General features: G+C 39.5%; 1 protein-coding gene across 3 annotated transcripts in view; it reads right to left on the minus strand.

Annotated features, from left to right (window-relative positions):
- Positions 1-23,049, minus strand: part of PDE1A (phosphodiesterase 1A) — a 221,883-nt gene that overhangs the window by 59,069 nt on the left and 139,765 nt on the right. For all 3 annotated transcript variants that reach the window (XM_070731884.1, XM_070731882.1, XM_070731883.1), the window contains one exon: positions 1,862-1,975. In XM_070731884.1, the coding sequence (XP_070587985.1) occupies positions 1,862-1,975 (114 nt within the window). The remainder of the gene's footprint in view (positions 1-1,861; positions 1,976-23,049) is intronic.

Here is a 23,049-nt window from a genome sequence, read left to right on the forward strand (position 1 = left end):
TTATTTAAATGTTTTTTTCCCCTGTATCCCAGAAAATATTTTAATAGTTTCAATATGTGGAAACAAAATTAGGTTGTTGGTTTTTTTTTAAAGTGCAGTGAAATGGAACATTCCAAGTCTTCATGGAATGTCATATGTTGGTGATAGACTTCTCAAACTCTCTTCCAACCTAATCCTAAAATGAAACATTTAAAGGGTTTATATCAAAAACCAGTTCTTATTAAATGCAATTCATCTTTTCCACCTTAAAATATATTTTGTGCCGTACCAAGATAAATGGCATATCAAAAAGATAAATGAACAAAACAACAACAACAAAATTTAAGGCAAATGCTACAACTTGAGAAATTGATCCTTCTGTCACACTTATTTGTTCTGATTAATAGATGCCCTGTAAGAGGGAATGCAATTACCTTCTCCAATATGTTTACTGTTCAGAATACTAATTTTCTCATAGCCATGCATACAGTCAATCAGCAAGGATTTTCCGATGATTGTTTTGCCTCTTCTATCTTCTTCCCATAGTGTCTCTTGATGGAGAAACTACTTTTAATCATATCATCTTCCTCTTCTTCCCTTCCCAGATTCTATTCAGTAAGCACCCATTAGTGTTGCACAGTCTAACAACTATTTTGTTACCTGTGATATGAGCAATGAGCAACAGCTCTCCTGTCCCATCTGAAGGGCCAAGCAGAAGTGAAGGAACGTATATGCCCGTCATTCATAGGCAATTGTATTCATATGTCTGTGAATTATAATGCTCTGGCCGGGGGACACTCAAAGAGCAAAGCACAGAACAAGAAGTTGGGTCAACCAATCAGCATGCAGGACACATAGTCCTCTATAGTTAGGATTTGGGAGATCTTTGCATTGTCCTGTCTACAACCATCTGTAGCCTACACATCAACCCCTTTGCAGTATAGGTATGTGGCAATGGTTACAGACAGTTGTGTGCAACCCTAAATCAGCCTTAAACTGCAGTGCCAATGTGGTTATAGTTCTGACATAGCTCTGACTAGAATTTAACATCCTTTCAACCTACCTTGAACATGATGACCTGTAAGGTCCCTTTCAACTCTAATAAATAAATAAATAGATTCTACCCAAAAGTAAGGGATTGTGAAAATTCAGACCATACTTGAAGAGCACCTGCTGGGACAGAACTAAATTCCAGAATGCAGACTGTTTGTGAATACTATAATATAGAATTATTTTTTTTAAACCAGTTTTTGGTTCTCCTAGAGGCAATAATATACTACAAGTATTTATTCCTCTTATTTCCTAGAAGCATAATGTTTAGTATGTAAATATACATAAGGCATTCATACAAAGTAAGTACATAATAGTTAATTCAATAAACCTGACTGCCTGGAATTATCAAAAGGTCAGATCTTCAATTAAATAAGGAAATAGGCCCAGATGGACCAAAACATCCAAATGACACTAGAAACAGTCATAGTTAAAAGTACATTTTGTTCTGATTTAAATGGTAAGGATCAAGATACCAGAATGTACAACTTAGGTCAAATTTGATCTAACATCTGAGAAGATTTTGTTTTCTCAGCCATCCTAAACTTGATTTCAAGTAATTATAAATGAGAAATAAAAAACTGACTGAAATTATTTCAGTACAATTCAGATATGTATTAGACAGGATTTTTTTTACAAAAAACATTTATAATGTGCAAAAAGTAATTGGTTGCAAGTATTCAAAACATATCTATATAGAAAATAGCACATGGAATTATTTGCATAATTTGTGTTTCTATATTATCCTATAAACCTTTAAAAAACATAGTACTACCCCTAAAAAGATTATAGGAAGAATGAATGGAGATTCAAAGTAGTTCCAAAAATTCACCTGGTTTCATCAATGTATACTGCCTCCAGAACAGATGCTGCATATTCAATGTTCTTCTTCAGTTCAGCCACATTCACATCACCTTTCTCCAGCTGCTTCACCAAACATCTTAGTCTGTTGAAATAAAAAATCTAAATAAGTAATGACAAAAACCAACAGCCCTTTTAGAATGCAAAATAAACGAGCCTAAAGAGTAGTTAGTGACAAAATCTTTACATATTCTCAAATTGTTGTAGATTCCCCAGTCACTTGGGTGAGACTGACGGTGTATGCTGGCTGTTGTTTGAGAGACTTTTATGTTTGCTTTTGCCTGCCTCTGCCATGCCTATGTTGGTAAAATGGCTGCTGTCATTTAAAATGGTCACCAGTATCAAGGGAGCAGAAAGTAGGCTTAAAGGGGCCACCAAAGCACTCAAAATGGCCGACACCTGAGTCCCAGGTGAAAAAATGGCTGCTGCATCTCCAAAATGGCCACGCTATAGCCAGAAGGCCACATTATTGTCAAAATGGCTGTTGACCATAAAGAAGTCTCCAGCAGTGAAGAGATGGCCACCTCCCCACTGAGTGCCTAAATTTCACCTCAATCTGAGCTGAACAAAGGAAAACAGAGGGTTTTCCTTTCATTTCAGCCTTGGGAGCTTCGCTCCACTTTCCTTTGTCCAGCTCAGAATGTGGCCTTGTGGTCTACCCGAACAGTTTTACACTGTAAGTTCTCCCCAACAGACTGGTTTGACATTGCAGTTGCTGGGTTGAGCTCTTGGCTCAAGGCTTGGCAGGCTGGCAGAGCTAAAGCCCTCACTGCACTCGACCCGGTGACTGTGATGTCAAACTGGTCAGCTGGGGAGAACTCACAGTATAAAACTCAATGAGGAATGGAAGGATACCTCAGAAAAATGGGAGCAAGAAAAAAATGTGTCCTGTTCAGGCCAAGGACTGAGTCAAAGAGGGGGAATTAAGGCAGGACGATGAAGAATTACAATTTGAGAGATTCAATCATCATTGTCTGAAGGGATGGTGTCATCCCATTCTTGGAGTTTATCTCCACCTACTATGGAGAATTTCAATAGTACACCTTTGTTTGGAAATACCATCATCAGTATTTTACTAGAAATAATAAACAATGCACTTGAACTAAAATGATCTGGTCTGTTCATTGGAAAAAAATGTTTATACAACTGTGTTGAACATTTTCTCCACGCCTACAGGTGTTTCCACTGTTTGTATTCACAGCTATATAAAGCAGCAAAACAGGCTGTCACTTTAGCATTTCATTTGTACTTCTCATATAATTTTCTTCTTCTGTTTATTTTGGTCAGGTGCAAAGTCTTTTAGCATTTCCTTTTGCAAAGCAATTTCTCTGGATGGAGTTTGACTAAAAAAAACACAACCAGTAGAAATAATAGAACAAATGGGGTCTTTACTTTACATCATTTGTAGCACTAAGCATCTTGATAAACTTTTTTAATTTTTTTTTTTAGAATTCCAGCCTATTGTTACAGTTATTCTATGGGGACCTTTCTAGTCCATGTCTGGATAAATGCAGATGAGTTTGTTATGCACGAAATGTTGGAAGGTTTGCTCGTTTATTAAATCAATAAAGCAGCTGGTCGATTTCAAGCTACTTTGTAGCTAGCTTTGCTCCACTTTGACACAATGTATTGTATTTTATTCCCATCCCTAATTGCTTATCTGTCTATCATTTTGACATGAAAACACAAGCCAGCCCAAGACACTTTCCGATCTGAGAGAAGCTTTCTATCCAATTGCTGACAGAATCAACCTGTTAGATTTTGTTTAAATACTTTTCAATCATCTTAGGTTACAAATCTTTGCCACTGTTGAGGATTATTATTTTATTTATTATGTTTATATATTACCCATCTCTAGAGATTCCAGGAAATTAGCATCTAAGTAAAAAAATAATATAATGGCAATCAAAAATATATGATCATGGTATATAGAATGAAGCAGAACGGAACGGAACAGAACAGAACAGTAATAACAAAGGTGGAAGGAATCTTGAAGTTCTTTTAGTCCAATCCCCTGCTCAGGCAGGAAACCCTATACCAGTGATGGCAAACCTTTTTTTGTTCAGGTGCTAAAAGGCTGTGTGTGCTTACATACATAATGCAATGCCCTCCCCCCTTCATGCATGCATGTACAACCCCCCAGTGCTGCTCCCTGTGCACCCACACAAGCCTAACGGAAGCCTACGGACTTTCTGTAGGCCTGTTGAGCCATTTTTCACCTTTCCCAGGCTTCAGGAGGCTTTCCTGAAGCCTGAGGAGGGCAAAAAACAGTCCAACAGGCCTACCATTGGACCATTCCAAACTGTCAGCTGGAGCTGACATAGGGCAAAGCCTCGCATGCCCTCAGATATGACTCAACGTGCCACCTGTGACACACATGCCATAGATTCGCCATACTATTTCAGACAAATTGCTCTCCTAGAGGTGACAAATGGTTGGATTAGAGATGACAGAAACATATGAGGGTTAGAAATGATCCGTACAACATCTTTTAATCTCCACATGGTCCTTTAAAGAGAAATTTTTGTTGCACATCTTGAAAAAATGAGCCCAGCATATTCCTCGTGCTTGGGTTGTTTCTGAGTCTCCTTTTTTGATCTGGTGAAGAAGTGAAACTCAAATAACTCTTCATGAAACAAGTCCTCTGGACAAAATCATCCCATAGATAAACTAGAAATCACCATAATTTGCGGGTATAACAAGATTTGGAGGTGCTGAAGAACTTGGTAAGACTACTGACTCCTTTTCATAGCATACTGGTCAAAAGACAGTGGAAGCATGCCAGACATTTTGCTTACATCAGGAAAAAAATTAACAAAAAATCAGAGTCACTATTAATATAATTTTATTAATTTTGGTAAGACCAGAACTCTATTCTTGCTCAAGCATCATGACCATACAAGATTTGGGGTACAGAGGGGCATTTTAAATGAAATACAAAATTAGAGTTCATTTAATTTTGTGTGAGAAAATAGGTTTTACATTTCTGCATCTTGTGTGAAAAATTAAGTTACACTGGTGGATTCCCTTCAGCGTTATTCATGCCTAGATAGAAAATAATAATTAATTGAAAATAATGAGCCGCACGAACAGTTCCTCCAGGATTCCACTAAACTTCTGCTCAGTATCTGGGAAAGCTTGATTAAATGTTATAGATGAAATATTTAAAAGCTACACAGTGTTTCCTAATATTCCAATTTGCAGAAGTACTATATCACTGAAGCCTTCTAGTGTCACTTTCTGCCTATTTATTAATTTAAAGGACCTAAGTTCAGGTTAGCAGGTCAACTTCCCTGAGTAAATCTGCAAAACCCAGCCCTATTATAAGACAGAGGGAAACATTCTCTCCAAACAGCCAGTCCTGGTCAGTTGCTGGAGGTAATGGTAGGGAAACCTTGATTCTTCCCCTTGGTAGGGAGACAGGTAGAAATGCATAACCACCTAAGCTTATCTGCTATGCCATGCATGGGGAAACGTCATGTCTCTCTGCTAGTGCTGAAGGAATATGTATCAGTCAGATTTCTTTCTATAGAGGGAATAGGTGGAGACATTTTGCGTTTAAATTTTAGGCAATCAAATGTGTGAAGATGTTGGTGGTTGTGTGAATGGCTCTTCCCATTTATCTCAACAAAAAGAAACAACTAAGGAGACTTGTTGCCTCATGGTTGAAGCTGATTTCTCCCATGAACCATAGTGCAGAGCTGGGAAGGTTACCTGGTCCTAAATGCACAGTGCTTCCTCCCATGGCCCAATTATCAATTGGATCACATAAACAAGGGGAGGATATTCCTGCCACTGGCCAATCAAGGAGTACTGAGTAGATTTTAAAATCATTGGATTATAAAACGAGACACGAATCCTTGAAATGCTTCCCCCGTGAAATCAGCAGAGGAACCCAGAGAACCATGAGTGCACCAAAGCCTTCCCAAAGCCATCTCACTGACTTTTAAAGAAAATATTTCATGGAGTGCAATATTTTGTTTGTTTGTTTTTGCCCATATATGCATACAGTGATACCGCATCTTATGAACTTAATTGGTTCCGGGACAAGGTTTGTAAGGTGAAAAGTTTGTAAGACGAAACAATGTTTCCCATAAGAATAAATTGAAAAGTTATTAATGCGTGCAAGCCCAAAACTCACCCCTTTTGCCAGCCGAAGAGCCCATTTTTGCACTGCTGGGATTCCCCTGCAGCATCGCAGAAACACGGAAGTCCGGAGGTGGTGTTTCCCATGGAGGGGAGCCTCAGGGGAATCCCAACAGCGCAAAAATGGCTGGTAACAGAAGTCCGGAGGCGGGGCATCCCAGTGGCGGCGGCTTGGGTTTGTAAGGTGAAAATAGTTTGGAAGAAGAGGCAAAAAAATCTTAAACCCTGGGTTTGTATCTCAAAAGGTTTGTATGACGAGGGGTTTGTAAGACAAGGTATCACTGTATTTGATTTCTAATGGGCTACTTATTGTTGGGTGTTGAACAATGGTTAATTTTGTTATGATCCACTATTCTCACCTATGGAAAAACAGTTTTCACTTAGGGATGTCAACCCAATTCAGTAGGATTGGAGCAATGGTTCCCAACCTGGGGCCTATGCCTGACAGGGGGACAATTTGATTTTTAATGTGGGCAATTGGAACCTTGTTTAGACCAAGTTAATGACCTTTTAGGCTTCCTCCGTGTCAGTAGGAGTTCAGTTTTTGAATAGTAAGAATTATATGTCATGGTGGGGGGAATCAGGATTTCAGAGATGTTTAGGTGGGGCATGGCCAAAAAAAGGTTGGGAACCACTGGCCTAGAATAAAGTACAGTAAAGTAAAGGAAAAACTATTCATGCTTATGCCTGGAACCACAACCATCAACAGCAGGGCTGTCAAACTTCCGGCCCCTGGACTGGATGTGTCACTTGTTGCTACGCCCACGCCTGGTTTAGCAAGGGGGGGGGGAGTCCCAATATATCATGTGACATTGTTATGACAACGTGAGTTTGACACCCTTGATCTACAGTGTATGTACACATATCTGTATATTCATGTTATAAACATTTCTTGTGCCTTAGAGATCATTTTTTTAAAAAATAAATATTCTATGGGATCTATTCTAGCCCCAGATAAATTTAGTCACTGTTTTTAGTTTGGACAAAGCTGTATTTTGGAAAACTATCTTTGTTTTTAAAAGCTTGAGAAACCCTTTCCAGACAAACAAAACAATTAACCTTGAGTTATTGTGCAATTCCACCTTTCAGTTTCCTAATATTTCTACTCAGAAAAGCCAAATAATATTTCTGGGTTAAGTTCTATTTTATGACAAAATACATTCATAATATGTGATTCAATTTTATACCATTTTTTTCTGACTTTCAGAAAATTTGCCCTGCAATAAAATTTCAGGTAGACTAATTGATAAAATAAAAATCTTACAATATTGTGCATTTAGTATATCTGAACTTTTAACACTAATAATCTAAATTGTGAAAAATGTATTTCTGTACACAGCTAAAATTTAGAAATTCTCTTTTTTAAAAAAAACATGCATTTTATCTAGCCTGAAACTGTTCTTACCACATTGAAATCTATATCAGAACAGTGAAAAAGAGCTCAGAATAAAATTCTTATGCATTACATCACATTCTTAGATGGATAAAATAATAAGATGTGACAAATGTAACCCTGTAACACCTTCTCAATTTCACTTGAACATCACATTTGCCAATTTCAGCTATGAATCAATGGAATTCTACAGAATATTTGGTTTGAAATGTTCCCTGGAATTTACTAGGAAAGGACCAAAGAGCAGAAAGAGGGTTATAATACGTCAGAACAGATTGTGAGCCTGCCATTTAGCTATTTATTCTGTACAAATGAAGCACAGTTTTCTCTGCCTCTTTTAAGATAAAATAAAACAATTTTCATATTGGATTTTGGGAGGGAGGAAAGGATACTTTCCCTTGTTCATTGGCCATTGTTCTATTTTCTTTTTGTTTATTTCTTTATTTAAGGCCCTTCTCTACTTTTTAAAAATTTCTTAAGATGGTTACTTCACTATATATGGTGGGGGCAAGATTGGAAGAAATAACAATTTCATTGCACAACTTGAGTACATTCAGAGGAAAGCTTCACTACTACCAAAAGGCCGAGTGTCTATTTTTTTCTCTGCTTTGAATTCCTAATGGAGGTTGGAACTCCCTTTTTAACTGTGCCATCTTGAAGATATCTGTCATTCAAACCAGGAGCAAATTAAAAGCCATATAATAGTTCAGCACAATCACAATATGTATATAAAAAATAACATAGTGATATGCAATAAATCAAAAGACCAAGTTAACATCTCCATTATTCCATTAGTGCTTTGCCTATATCAGTGATGGCAAACCTTTTTTTCCTTGGGTGCTGAAATAGTGCGTGTGCACTATTTCTCATGCACAAGTGCCCACACCCATAATTCAATGCCTGAGGAGGGCGAAAACAGCTCCCCCCCCGGACGCCCTCTGGAAGCTGGAAACAGACTGTTTATCAACTTCTGGTGGGCCCAGTAGGCTCGTGTTTCACCCTCCCCAGCTCCAAAGGCTTCCCTGGAGGCGGGGGAGGGTAGAAATGTCCTCCTCCATCCCCCCAGAGGCTCTCAGGAAGCCAAAAATGCACTCCCAGAGCCTCTGTGCAAGCCAAAAATCACATTCTCTCTCTGTCTCTACCTCAAACTCTTCACTGATCCAGCACTGACAATTGCTAAAGAGAATTAGAATCCCTATTCTTTCTTTCAACACGTTTATCTTATTAGGCATGGAACAGCCTGCAATGGGTGGAACTGGAATCTAGAGGCAGGTGAGGTAGTTCGTGCATTAGGCAAGGAGTAATTGCAATTAGAGTATCTCCCAGTTCCTCTCTAAACATAACATTCTACAACTCTATGATTCTATTATAGGATTTGGGTAAGGTAGTGTAGGCATATGTTGTTTGTTGTAATGTAGAGCGCTTCTCCTTTTCTTGTTGAATCTGTTCCTTTTTGAATGACATCCAAGACAAAGTTCCAATCATGTGTTTCACCTACCAAGTTTTAGTGATGCCTTTGACATCATACAGGTCCTCCTGTGTTAGGAATTTAAGTTCCCCCTATTCATTTCTGTGCATTGGTGTAGGAACATCCCAGGCGCTTCGGCCAGCAACAGTCGATGTTGGCAGTTCGGAAGCGGGGAAACCCGGCGGGGGCGGCAAGCAAATCAGAAATCCCGGCAATGGCAGTCAAAAGGCAGGGGAACCCCTGTGGCAGTAAGAGAGCGCACACACAGTAAGAGAGCGCACGCACCCGGGCTAGGGTTTGTAAGGTGAAAATGGTTCTTAAGAAGAGGCAAACAAATCTTAAACATCGGGTTTGTATCTTGAAAAGTTTGTTAGTAGAGGCGTTCATAAGTGGAGGTACCACTGTATATTCCGATGTTGCTTTTGATTTATTTTCCAGTCTTTCTGTATCCACCAGTTTCCATCTACTCTTTCTTTTGAAATCTGTCCTTCCCCCAGGGGTTTGAAGTTGGTTACAATTTTCCACTACTCTTTCTGTGAACCAACTTCAAAGCCATAGAGGAAGGAAGCTTGGAACCAAATTCCAGTAGAGATAGTGGGTAAGTCATCAGTAACTGAGTTTAAACATGCACGGGATAAACACATGCCAATCAACTGACACAAAAATATATTATTTTTAAATCTAAAAACTCAAAAGATAGACTTTATAGTCCACGAGGTCTTTTTCTGCCATCAGTTTACTACGTTCATGGTCAATGAGCTGTATCATGTGCCCCTCCATCAATTCCATCACAATCTCACGGGTGGCTTTTATTTCTTCCTATTGCTCCTTTTCCAACGCCCCTGTTACCTACTTAAACAAGGGCTCTTGCATAGACTCTCTTTGCTGGGAAGGATAATTTGACTGATCACTGTTATTTTTGTCCATCATAGCCCTAGCAAGGAAAGACAGCATGCTCTCTTGCTAATACCTGATGCAATGGAAGAATGATCATTGCGCCATCGTGTTAATCCAGCTGCCTGAATGAAGAAAGACTTGCTGCTAAGTCCTCTTATTGAGCCTGTTGTCTGCTAGAATACTGGCAGGCCCACATTGTCTCAGGAAATGTTCCTCATCCATCAGACGAACAGACAGCAGAGGTTGTCAACGTTTGAAGAAATGAATGGGGAGAAAGAAAGGTTGTAGCATAGATTATTCTCATGTTGTTTTAGAGGTTCCTGAACAATCCAGGCTACGAGGAAAATTAATACTAGGACAACATAACTTGTAGAGAGCTGTGGTCTGCACATGGATGCTTGAGTGACAGGTTAAGTACTATGCTTCCCGATCAGTGATTGTGTGATTTCACTTCATTTACATCCTATTCTAATGGAAACCAAATATGATTATTGTGATGGACTTTGCTTTCAACTTCTGTCTGTCAATAACTATAATTTAATAATAACCTTGGGATTTTTAGGGACATTGCATCAAAGCTTTCAGGGGTGTTCATGAAGACCTGGTTCTCAGGTGATTCATCTTGGGCCATCCCAAGAAATTATACTCAGGAGTAGTGATGGGCTCCTATGGGAACAGTCAGGAACGCAGTTCTGGTAGCAAAATTTGGAGCTCCATCCCACAGCACCCAATTTGTACTGAAAGATGTTGAAACAAAATGCTTAAGCCATGCCCACAGTGTGGTAGTAAAAATTTTGGTAGCCCATCGCTGCTCAGGAGGCAGACAAAATGGTGTTTCCTCCACTCCATTCTTTCTCGGATTATACTTTATATCTGAGACTGTGTGTTCAGTTTGATCCTGGTTACCCGAGAGAAAAAGCTGCCTCACTTTTTCTAAAAGTAGAATTAGCCTTGATATAAAAGAAGATAAGGGGTGGGGGTTATTATATATTAGGGTTTTTTATTTTTTGTAAGCCACCCAGAGTCACTGAGTGCGAGTAGACGGTCATATAGTTTTTAAAAAAATAAATGAACAAACTACATTGTAGGTGGAAAGCAGTGGGAAACTGCAATAATGTCTAATTTCCTATATCTCATACTTCTCATCCATATTTCTTTTTCTCTTTCTGTCACTTCAGAGTCATACAATATACCAAACAACAAAAAAATTGGTTTTAAAGAAAAGGATTAGCCCCTGTATAATAGAATTCTTTATTGGCCAAGTGTGATTGGACACACAAGGAATTTGTCAGCAAAAGTACAGATCAACACAGTGAAAGAGAGTCAGAAACCAGAAAGTAGTGTGCACGGGACGGAGGCAGCAAAGAAAAGAGCCCCTGTTCTTGATCCTTGATTTCGCCCTAACAGTATCGAATAAAATTTACTACCCCTACCTTACTATGAGGGAAACAACTTTGCTGGCTTCATTTCTTAAGGTCTGACAAACATAACACTTTAGAGCCCTGATGGTGAACCTATGGCACAAGTGACACAAGTGGCACCCAGAGCCCTCTCTGTGGGCACACGCACCAGCCACTTGGTCTTCTTATCTTCACATGCATCAGACTGCCGGAAACCCGAAGACTAGCTGGCCAGCGCTTTAGCTTGTGCAAAGACCAGCGAGCCAGCATGCATGTGCATGCTGGAAACCTGAACAGCAGGTGGCTGGTGCATGCATGCACAACAACAACCAGCTGGCCTTTAGGTTCTGGCACTCTGGCACATGCGTATTCCAGTTTGGGCACTCGGTGCTGAAAAGATTCGCCATCACTGTTTTAGAGGCTAGTTTTTCTGTCCCAAAAATAGTTTGAAAGCACATTGCCAGGGTTATGAAGAGCGCATTACTAACCCAGAAATAAATGAATCAAGTACAATGAATAGCTCTGCAAATGGTTGAACAGCCCCTTCTCTCTCCCTCCCCCACTCTTTCTCATCTATCCCTTAAGTTAAAAGATCTTGGAAAAGTATTTTTAAAACTCCCTGGAACTTAATTCCAATGGCATCCATGTTGACCATAGTAGTTAACGAAGTATATTTACGCTGCCTTCAACCAGTAAAAAAAAAGGTATGAATGTACATCCACAAAATAGTGGGATTTTATAGAGCAAACTTTTGCCAATGAATGCAAGAAATACTGGACTAGCAAAAGCATTTACTTCTACTATTGGATTAGGAAAAGCCAGCCAGCAAAATAAGTAAAAAGCCTCCTAAATGTGTAAAAAGAGGTTTCTCCATCGGTATCCTACCCTTCTTTACTATATAAGGCAGGTTGTTAGTGCTGAGTTGACGTGTTCTCCACCCATCCTTGATTTGGCAGAAATTTAGGCTGGCATGAAATTTGCTGTCTCCATTGCTGATGCCAGTTTTGGCTCTACTGCTTCTGTTTCAAGTAACTGATAGTCACTTGACTTTCCTCCAAGATAATGAGTGATGAAGCTTTTATATATCATGAGCTTGTCCTTGATTTGTGTCTGAGTAAGAGGGGAAAGATTACTTTTAACCTCAGTACAGCTAAGAGTAACCTAAGTCTATCTCACCTATTGGCTGATGACAAGATGAATGCAACATTATAAAGATGTAGCAGAAAACAATTTGTTGCCAAGGCAAATGGGAAAAGGCCAACTGTCAATGATGAGTGGGGGGGAAACCTGTAGGGCTTCAAACATTATTGGGTTTTAACTAGCTAGAATTAGCCTTGCTAGACTGGAAACATTTATGGGCCAGAAAGTGTCCACATCCTGGTCTTTGAGATCCCCAAACTGTTTTCCAACAGAACTATATAATAGCACTGCAGCATGCAATATTCTCAGCAAATTGTATATAGTAGTAAGCAATCTTTTACCAGGTGAAAAAAAATGATAATTTAGTTCTCAAAATTCTCTTTATGATCAAAACTGTTCAGTCCATTTTGCAATAAAAGCTTGCAGTTTTTCACTTAGAAAAGTGATTGTTCATGTAGAACCAAGATGTAACGGATATTAGAATTGTCCTATAAAAGAGAAATGTGATATTTCTGAATGCTTTCAATAGATAAAGAAGTAACTGATAATTCCATATTTTACTCCCTTGTGCTCTGTAACAAGGCAGAGATCCATTCAGTCATGGAATTGGTTCAATTTATTCCAGCAAATTGTCTGCATCATCAAATGTATTTCGTATTTTCAACTTACAACTTACAAGGCCTGGTGTATATATCTGTGAAAGAATTGAAGTCATAAAGGTTAGAGAAGTAACTGTTTTACAGTATTAATGGCTCATCTGGGATGTTGCTCTTACAGATGGTTAATATGACACCAAAATATAATATTGTTTTATTGTCCCATAGATATTTCCATTTTTGTATAATACTCTCAACATGCAGTACTATCTTTCATTCATTTAGGCATGGGACTAACCGAATAATTTTTGGCCAATGTTAGCTGTAAAGCTAGAGTACAAAATCAATTGATTCAGTAAGTGAGATTGTATTGTAATAAATTTGTGAATCCTTACTGCCAAATGAAAATCACCCTGCAAACTCTATTCTGATCTCCATATTAGCCCTACAAGGCAGGCCAGACAAGAAACTATTGCCATATACTCTGAGTCCGGCCTAACTTTAGTGTAACATTTATAGTAAGAATCTTGCAAGTCTGAATATGTTTCCTTCCTCCTTAATTTATCTTTGTGTTACCTGAGACATTTTCACAAACTAGTTTCTTGGAATGGGCTCAAGCCCTGCTTGTCTGATCACAACCACCTCTCTACTCAAGACTGAACTTTGTTGCTGTGTCCACACAACAGGGATCTCACACAAGCTGTCTCTTCACTTATGTGGAAATGCTGTAAAGGTAGGTTTATAGCATGTTCTCCATAGTAGATGGAGCTAGCCTCCAAGGATAGCCTCCAAGAATGGGAAAACATTAACTTGAAAGGTATAAATGATACGCCCTGTGCCACAACCCCAACCCCCTTCATCAAGATTCAGCTAACTGAAGTTAATGTACGCTAACTGAAGTTTTCAGCCTTCTGCATTGACCAGCAATAGGAGCATGTTCCAACTCTGTGGGGGGAGTATAACACAATGAGGAATGCAGTGGTGAGACACACATACATTGACATGAAAATGGGGGCAAAAGCTTGGTAGGAGGAATTTAATGCTTATGGAGGAATGCCCAGAAAATCCTGTTACTCTGTTTTTTCTTGTCAGAAGATCAAAAGTGAATATATTGCACTAACTAAAAAAAGAAGACACCATTCCTCTCCTGACATATCCAATAAAAGAAAGGGAGACTGACTTACAACTCAGAGTCCGTGGAAGAACCTGGTCATTCCATACATGGCTGGTGTATCAGAGAAGCTAAAACAAATTATTATTATTATTATTATTATTATTATTATTATTATTATTATTATTACTATTATTATTATTATTATTATTATTATTATTATTATTATTATTATTATTATTATTATTTGTTACATTTGTATGCCGCCCCTCTCCGTAGACCTATTTGGGAAACACTATATACCTGTGTTCTTCAAATCCACCAACACCCTAAGATAGAGGCTGTCACCTCTGAAGATCACACCAAAACATAAGAAGAGTAGTATATGCAACCCAACAAGACCTACACAGATTTCAGAGGATAATTAGAACTGCAGAAAAAACAATTGCTGCCAACCTGCCTTCCATTGAGAATGCCCCAAGTCTTCAGAGAGGGGTGGCATACAAATCTAAACAACAACAACAACAACAACAACAATAAAATATTTACTGACCCCTCACATCCTGGAAACAAACTGTTTCAACTCCTACCCTCAAAACGTCACTACAGAGCGTTGCACACCAAGACACAAGACACAAGAACAGTTTTTTCCCGAACGCCATCACTCTACTAAACAAATAATTCCCTCAACACTGTCAAACTTTTTACTAAGTCTGCACTTCTATTTCTACTAGTTTTTTTCATCATCCCTATCATCCTTTTCCTTCCACTTACTCAACAAGTATGACTGTAACTTGTTGCTTGTAAGATTTTTATTACTATTGATTGTTTCTTCATTGCTTATTTGACCCCTATGATAATCATTAAGTGTTGTACCACATGTTTCTTGACAAATCTATATTTTCGTTTATGTACACTGAGAGCATATGCACCAAGACAAATTCCTTGTGTGTGCAATCACACCTGGCCAGTAAAGAATTCTATTCTATTCTATGCAACCCAATGCAGTGAAGAGTGTTCAAATCTCTACATTGAAAAAACCCAACAGCTTTTACACAAGAGAATGGCCCATCATAGGAGCAAGCAACACCACAGGATCAGAATCAACAGTACACCTTTATTTAAAAGTAAAAGGACACACTTTTGAACTTTTCACATTTTGAAAGGCGGTGTATTCAGGAAAGTCAACAGGTTAAAATAACAAGTGCAACTGGGTGACTGAAGCCTTGTCCCTGTTTAACCTGGATTGCATTCACCATGTGCACATTAAAAGGGGTAGGGATTCAGTTGCCCTGGAGGTACCATCAACCATGTTGACGTAATGGATTCTCCCTTCTGGATCCCTCTGATTAGACTTACAGAGATGCAGAATATTGAAAGAACTGCAGTTTCCTACTTTACCACATACTTTCAAGAGTGTTTTTTTCTTTCAAAATTCAGCATCTCCCCAACTTATTCCCCAGAGAGAGGGGAGAAAAATAACAATAATGGAAGAGGAGACTATCTGGGGATGGGGGAATACACACACACACACACACACACACACACACACACACACACATTCAAAGGCTGTTTGGTGTAATGGTTAAGAGCACTGAAATAGAAGCTAGGAGGATTGATTTGTAGGCCTCTCTTAGTCATAGAAGCTGTCTGGGTGGCTTGGACTAATCACTCCCTCTTAGCTCTAGATTGGAAGTTGAAATACATCTGGCTGCCCACTCTCATAAGATCAGCATGGTTGATTATGGCCTTCAACCTTCAGTGAAGAGGTCTTCCTCCTGCAGTGGATTGATTTAGCTTGAAGATGCATAGCTTGAAGATGCATAGCTTAGCATATGTTAACTGCAAGTTTAACCATCAAGGTTAGTTGATGTTCTATCAAGCATTTTTAGGTACAATTAGAAAAGCATCAGGCAGCCTTCACCACACAGAAAATTCATCAAAAGCAACCGCTATAGCAGCATCTCCCCACAGACATCGAGAAACTAATTTAAATCCTTTAATTTAAAAATAATTTGACAATTTATATATTAGACAATTTAACTTTCTTATATATGAATATAGAGTCAGTACAAGTCTGAGGTATCTGCTTCCATTTTGCTTTTTCTTCAAAGCAAACTGTCAACTTTACTGAGAGTTTATTAATACTCCCAGGGTTTAGTGACACTCTCTGAACTTTGCAGATTAGTCCAGTATAACAATGAACTTGACTTTCAACTTGGACCAAAAATAACACACTTGTGCAAATGTGATATGATCTGTATTCCAGCTCCATTTTGTAACAGCGAAAGTCTCATGGATGAATGGCGCAAAGATCCCTGTTTATTGAGCTTTCCCTAATCTTTTATCTCTGCACCATTGCAAAAACTGTCTTTCAAAACATTTTCTAGCAACTGTCTCTCAAATATCTTGGAATTGTTCATCATTAGGATAGCTCTTCCTACAGCCCTTCAAGTTACCGTTATTCACAAATTAAAAATGAGTATGCATAATACCAAGGATCTTTCTCTGTTGAAATAAATCCTGATGACTGAACACCACTCAGTTGGTTGGCTCCGGTTCAGGGATGGATGCCTCATCATGATGACATTACAGATACGGTTTGATCAGTACTGGTTCATGAGCATCACCATCTTTTTTTAAAAAATTCTTTTAAGCATGCACAGAAGCACAGTTTTTGGCACTTTGCATGCAGTCACCATCTTGTGTTGGCTTTTTATTTATTTATTTATTTTAGCTTTTCTGGCACAGCGCATGCGCGCATGTGCAAAGTACATGCGCCCCCACAAGTTGTGCCCACGTGGCACAGAAGAAAGCGAACCGGTAGCAAGGTAAGATAGAACCCAGTATGTAAAGCTGGACTAAGGAAGCTTTGGTCATTATGTTTTTAAAGAGGCTTAGTTTTAAGGAAACTAAACGAAAAGAAAAGGAAAAAGTAATTTATTTTTCTTTTCCGACTTCTAAACATTCACCCCTATGTATAGTGAAATTTTAGATCCTATGAACAACTAAAAAGTTAAATTCCCTACTATAATTTAGAGCAAGAGAACTCTTGGAATAGAGCATAGATGATACAGTGAGTAGCATTTTTTAAAATTTTCTTTTCTTCTCTCAGGTTCTTTCCACCGTTCCCCGTAAGCTGCGCCCGTGAGCAGGCGCGCACCCCCAAATACCCCCGCTCGCGCACTTTTCTACGGGCGCACGCTCCCCATCCCCCTGCCAGCCTGCGGGGGGGGGGGGACAGGGAGGCGCCGGCAGTAAAAGGAAAGGGAGCCGCGGCCGCCCCTGCCTCCCCACCGTGCCTCCGGCCCCCTCGCAGCCCTGGCCCCTCAGCCCTGCCCCCCACCCGCCCGATCCGTCCCCTCTCCTCCTCCCCACCAACTCACAAAAATTGTGAAGATCTGGATTTTTGCCCAGGAGTGAGAGCCCTCATTGCAACCTGTTTGCCATCTTTTTTTCTCCTTTTCTTTTTTTTAATGTGTTCTTGTAATTTCTTTGTTGGATTGTTGCGAGCTTTGTTAAGAGCCAGGTGGCATACAAGTTTAATAAAATACTATAGTTGGTTTCAAGCCAGATGTTTAGATTTGGCAATTCTGTCTTGCTATTGAGTCCTTGCAAAGTGAAGAAGAAGGAGGATGAGTTACTCTTTTATAAAGGATAGTTAATATACTAACAGGTTTTATATAAATATATATTAAACATAAGCTATAATATTCTTTATAAATTAACCCAGAATGTATTCAGTAACACAAATTCCAAGACCAGGCTACTGGAACACCCAGGGTCAGGCTATAATGCAGAAAGACACCCGGCGGCAAAACTACCAGAGGACAAGATAAGATAGCTATGACGATGGAGAGAATTGTCATGCTGACCTTTTAGAATACAGAATAACATAGAAAATTACTTAGCAGAATAAAAGGAGAATAAAATGGATGGGATTATTAGGTGCCGCGTGGCATGTATTGTGTAGAAAGTATAAAATGTATGGATTGTAAAATGTGCTTTTGCTTTCCTTGTATGCAATTCAACTTGGGAAGAGACTTGGAGACCATCTTTGCAAATGCTTTTTTCTCACAATAAACCTTTGACTTGTGAACTAGATCTGTCCCTGTATTGGGAGTATTAAAATAATTAGCTATCGTATCTCACAAAAGGACCTGAGATAGGTAGAGAGTTGTTGTTTATTAATATTAAAGCTATCACTGCAGGAAGTAAGCTGTTCCAACTGCTTACTTCCTGCAATCTAAACTGTTTTTTGCAATTGGCTGATGGTGATATTGTCAGTGCCAATGGTGTTCAAATAGTGCTCCAGATGTTTTAGAATTGCCAGCAGTGCCTATTTTTATTGGTACTATCTTTGCTTTCTTTTGCCATAATCATTCTACTTCTACTTAAAAGACTTTGGGGTTATCTGTGGATGTACTAACCATACTCCCTCATCCTGATCTTTCTGTGTGACTACAGTAAGTCTCAAAGTCAATGATAGCTATGTCCCTATCCTCGTTTAGCAAATCAGTTCCATACTGCAGGTTCTGTTGTCTCATTCAGGTATAGTTCTTTTTAGAGGCTCCTGTTTTTTCCCTTTCCTCTCAGAGTGGAGAGATCGCTTAAACAAGAAATTTCTTCCTGAACTGCTTTTCTCCAAAGCACTGTGGTTCCCTGGAAAGCACTAATTGCAAATTAACAAATTCAACTCTGTGACCTTAATTAGTTGACTAAAACCCTCCAGTCTCTCAGGTTTCTAACTGAAACTGACTAAATCTTAAACAGTTCCACACTGAAGAGTTTCTTGCATTCAGGCAATCCTTCAGTTATTGCCACAATTGAGCTCAAAAGTTATGTTGTTAAGTGAGTTTGCCCAATTTTATGACTTTTCCGGCTATGGTTGTTAAGTGAATCATTGTATTTGTTAAATTAGTCACATGACCATAAATACGAGCTAGTTGCCAAGCATCTGAATTTTGATCACGTGACCATGAGGATGCAGCAAAGATGGTAAGTGTGAAAAATGGTCATAAGTCACTTTTTTTAGTGCCATTATAAATTTGAACGGTCACCAAATGAACTGTTGTAAGTCAAGGACTTCCTGTAGTGTGTTGGGGGAAGACTTTTTTTTAATTAAAAGCAATCTTTGACTTACAACCAATTAATTTAGTGACCATTTGAAGTAGCAAAGGCACTGAAAAAAGTGAACTATCGCCACTTACAGTTGTTGTACCAACTCCATGATAGTGTGATCAAAATTTGAACACTTGGCTACAGTCATGTCTTTAGGCCGTAGGGTTATGTGATCACCTTTGGTGGCCTTCTGACAACCAAATTCAATGAGGAAGCTAGATTCACTTAACTACCATGTTTCTAACCTCACAACTGCAGTGGTTCCCTTAATAGCTGGGGCAAGAAAGGTCATAAAATGGGGCAAAACTCACTCAACAACTACCTTGCTTACCAATGGACATTTTGGACTCAACCACGGTCATAAGTCAAGGTCTACCTGAAAAGTACAATTTACAATGTATTCATGAATGGTTGCTAACTGAGATGGTTAATAAAACACAAGTGGCTTTACCGAAGAGGATGACACATTTGTGTAAAAACCTGCCCTCGTAAAACAGAGAGAACAGGAAATGTGACATGAGAATAGAAGAGGTCAGCTAGAGTAGGGTTGGGCTGCTACGAGTTTGCTTGGGTTCAGGAGAACCCTTAGCTAACATTATGGCCGGTTTGGAGATCCTCCAAGTCCCACCCCAGGCTGGCCCCTCTCACCCTGCTCCTCCCCTCTCAGGAGTCTTCATGTGGCCCATTTTGGTTGCAAGGTAAATGCAGCGCCCACGCGGGCGCTCAGAGAGGGGGGGGGGAAACAGGCATCTTGGAAGCTCCAGATGGCCTCCAGAGTCAGGGGGAAAACAGTTTTCACCCTCCCAGAGACTCATGGAAAGCCTCCAAAGCATGGGGAAGGTGAAATGGGGTCCCCGCCTTGGTGCAGGAGGCAGACTAGACCACACCTACCATGGCCACACCTACCCAGCAACCGGGCAAAGAACTCATTGCTGAAATTTTTGAATCCCACCCCTATAGCAGTTGAACCAAACCTTGTCCAAATTTCTTCGTTCAGGAGTTGGTTAGTGACTGGAGATAACCTGCAAGATTTAATTAGAGACGCCACCTGCTATATTCAGTTCTCTACACCAAATATTAACAATTAACTTCTGAAAAGGGACTAGTAAGTTGTAATTGTTGCAATGAGCCTAAATGAAAGGAAGCCCTCCGCTCTGCTGCAATTTCCTTTCTTTCTCTCCTGGAGCATCAGAGAGCACAAGGAATTTTTAAAATAATCCACAGTATCTTTACCAGTATTTTTTAACAGGAATCACTAAGCAAAGGTAGGGTTATGGATAATGAAAAGATTTAATTTTAAAAGATTCTTAAGAATGAAAAATGTTACGTAATTGTAGACATTTATTTTCAGAATCAGAATTTTTGGTGGAGCAACATATGATCTTCCCCTACATTTTCCACAGGCCTGTCAAGGAATGTAGTAACAGAAAACAATCAATCTCCATATTTGAACCACAAAATCCAATAAATGTCTTTCCTTCTGAAAATCTAATTACAAAATTAAAGAAATCACCATTTCCAGCCTTCACCCATACTCAAAGACAGCATGATTGGCCTAACATTTTCCTTAAGACTATGTCTTTTTAAACCTAGAATACAGAATTACAGCTTTGGAAGGCACCTTATAAGTCCTCTAGTCCAATCCCTACTCAGCAGGAAAAACAATAACATTTCAGACAAATGGTTGCCCAATCTTTTCTTTAAAATCTCAGTATTGAGGCACCCACAACTTCTGGAGGCAGGTTGTTCCACTGATTAATTGTTCTAACTGTCAGGAAATTTCTCCTTATTTCTAGGTTGCTTCTCTGCTTGATTAGCTTCCATTCATTGCTTCTTGCCGTGTCTTCAGTGGCTTTTGAGAACCAGTCATCTCCCTTTTCTCTTTGGCAACTCCTTAGATATTAGAACATTGTTATCATGTCACACTTGTCCTTTCTTTCATTAAACTGGAGATCTTTATCATTTTTGTTTAGTTGTCTAGTCATCACTCGATTCTATTAAATTGCTTTTTCAGAATGTTGTTCATTCAGTCTAGGTCAAATTATACATATTTTTGTTTATGCTCATAAATACTTTATCGTATTTTAGGAAACTTTTGTTTAGATGTGTTTCCTGGGCCAAGGCACAAATTCCTATTTCACAAGTACTAACCCTGTTGAGTAGACATAAAATTATCTTGAAAGAGTCTGGGAAATTAGCCATGTTTGCATTTTGCCATTGTGAGAGGAATAAAGGGAGAAAGAAAGGATTTGTTATTCCATTATCCTTGTTGCTTTCAGATAAATTAAATAGTAAATAATAAATAGTATTTCAAAACAAGGCATGTGGGATTTTTTATCAGGTTGTTATAATTCTGGGACTACTCATCAACTGAAACGAACACCATTCTGGAACAATATGATTCATTTACACTCAAAAAATGGAGGTATTTATTTTTCAAACTGAAAATTTGCATTCAATGTTTACCAGGGCATGAAATAAAAATTAAAAAGGGAAGAAAAGATCCCAAGGCCTTTTCGAAAAGGGCTAGAGTGTCAGTATGTATTTAGGCATTTTTCCATTAATACATCTGGAGAATGTCAGTTTCCAACTTTTTTCCCCCTTTTTCCTTTTTTTTTTTAAATTGGCATTGCTCCTGTACCTTGAAAAGCAGCCCACTGCAAAAAGTTTTAGCAAAGGAAGCTATTCCTGGCATGCAGACAAATGGACAGAAAAAGCTTTCCCTATCTGTATATCAGGCTATTAAAGCACAAGGAAAGTACATGCACATAAGCCTCCTCAAAGAGAAGTAATGGCATGAATGTTTTATTTTAAAGTATGTAAGATTGTTCCTTAACTGATACTCAAAGGACCTGTATTAATAACTGAATACCAGAGTTTCCACCCCTTTCACTGAATTTCCCAGGAACTCCGATATACATAAAGACGTACACACCTATACATATAATGGATATCCTTAGTAATAGGTTTCTAAGTGTGTGTATGTGTGTCTGTATGCATTCTCTTGTATGCCTTTATGTGCATTTAACATTCTGTTGTGTGTGTGAGAGAGTGTATGTGTATATAGGTGTATGCAGGGGTGGGCAGCAGGCAGGACAGGATGGAACACAGTTCCACCAGTGGAAATAAGGCTATATGCCCAGCTCCAGCTGACTGGCAGCAGTCACTTCCGGGATTAGTGGTCTCGGGTGGGCTCTCCATTTTCTTCCTGCTGCTGCTGCTGTGACTGTGCTCCTCGCTTTTTTCCTCTTTCCCACTTCCTGGTGTCAGACGAGCTTCTCTCTCTCCTGCCTGGCTCCCCTCCAGCCTCAAGCGGCCACCTTCCAAGGCCAGGAAGGAGGAAAGAGGAAAAAAGTGACAAGCATGCAGCAGTAGCAGCAGGGGAAAAAAAAGAAGAGCTGAGCCATGCCATGCCAAAGCGGTCTGGGCTGCGGTCTTTTTCCCCTTGCGAAGCCCTCACTCTGCCCGCAGCTGAGATGAAAAGGCATTGTGTGCCAATAATAACCATGTAACTCTCCCTTGGCTTTCTGATATTTTTAAATCCTCCCTCCTATCCTCCTCCTCGGAAAGCGGTAGGGAGACCAACACCGGCAGGAGTCGCAGGGGCCCCTTTTCCTCCCCCCTCTTTTCTCAACAGCTGATAAGAACCCATTCGCCTAGCTACCCAGCCTGAGTCCAGGGGCGACCCAGGAAGAGGAGCAGAGGAAACGCGAAATTGTCACCCCAGTGAACGACACAGTTGAGGTTGTAAGTCGAGGACTTAACAGTTCACTTGAACGATGATGATTGTTCAAGCCACTCCCACCTGGTCACATGGCTGGCAAGTCACTCCTACCCAGTTACATGACCATCAAGCCACACCCACAAAATAAGCCACACCCATAGTG

The sequence above is a fragment of the Erythrolamprus reginae genome, chromosome 1, assembly GCF_031021105.1.
Source record: "Erythrolamprus reginae isolate rEryReg1 chromosome 1, rEryReg1.hap1, whole genome shotgun sequence".
Taxonomy (NCBI): domain Eukaryota; kingdom Metazoa; phylum Chordata; class Lepidosauria; order Squamata; family Dipsadidae; genus Erythrolamprus; species Erythrolamprus reginae.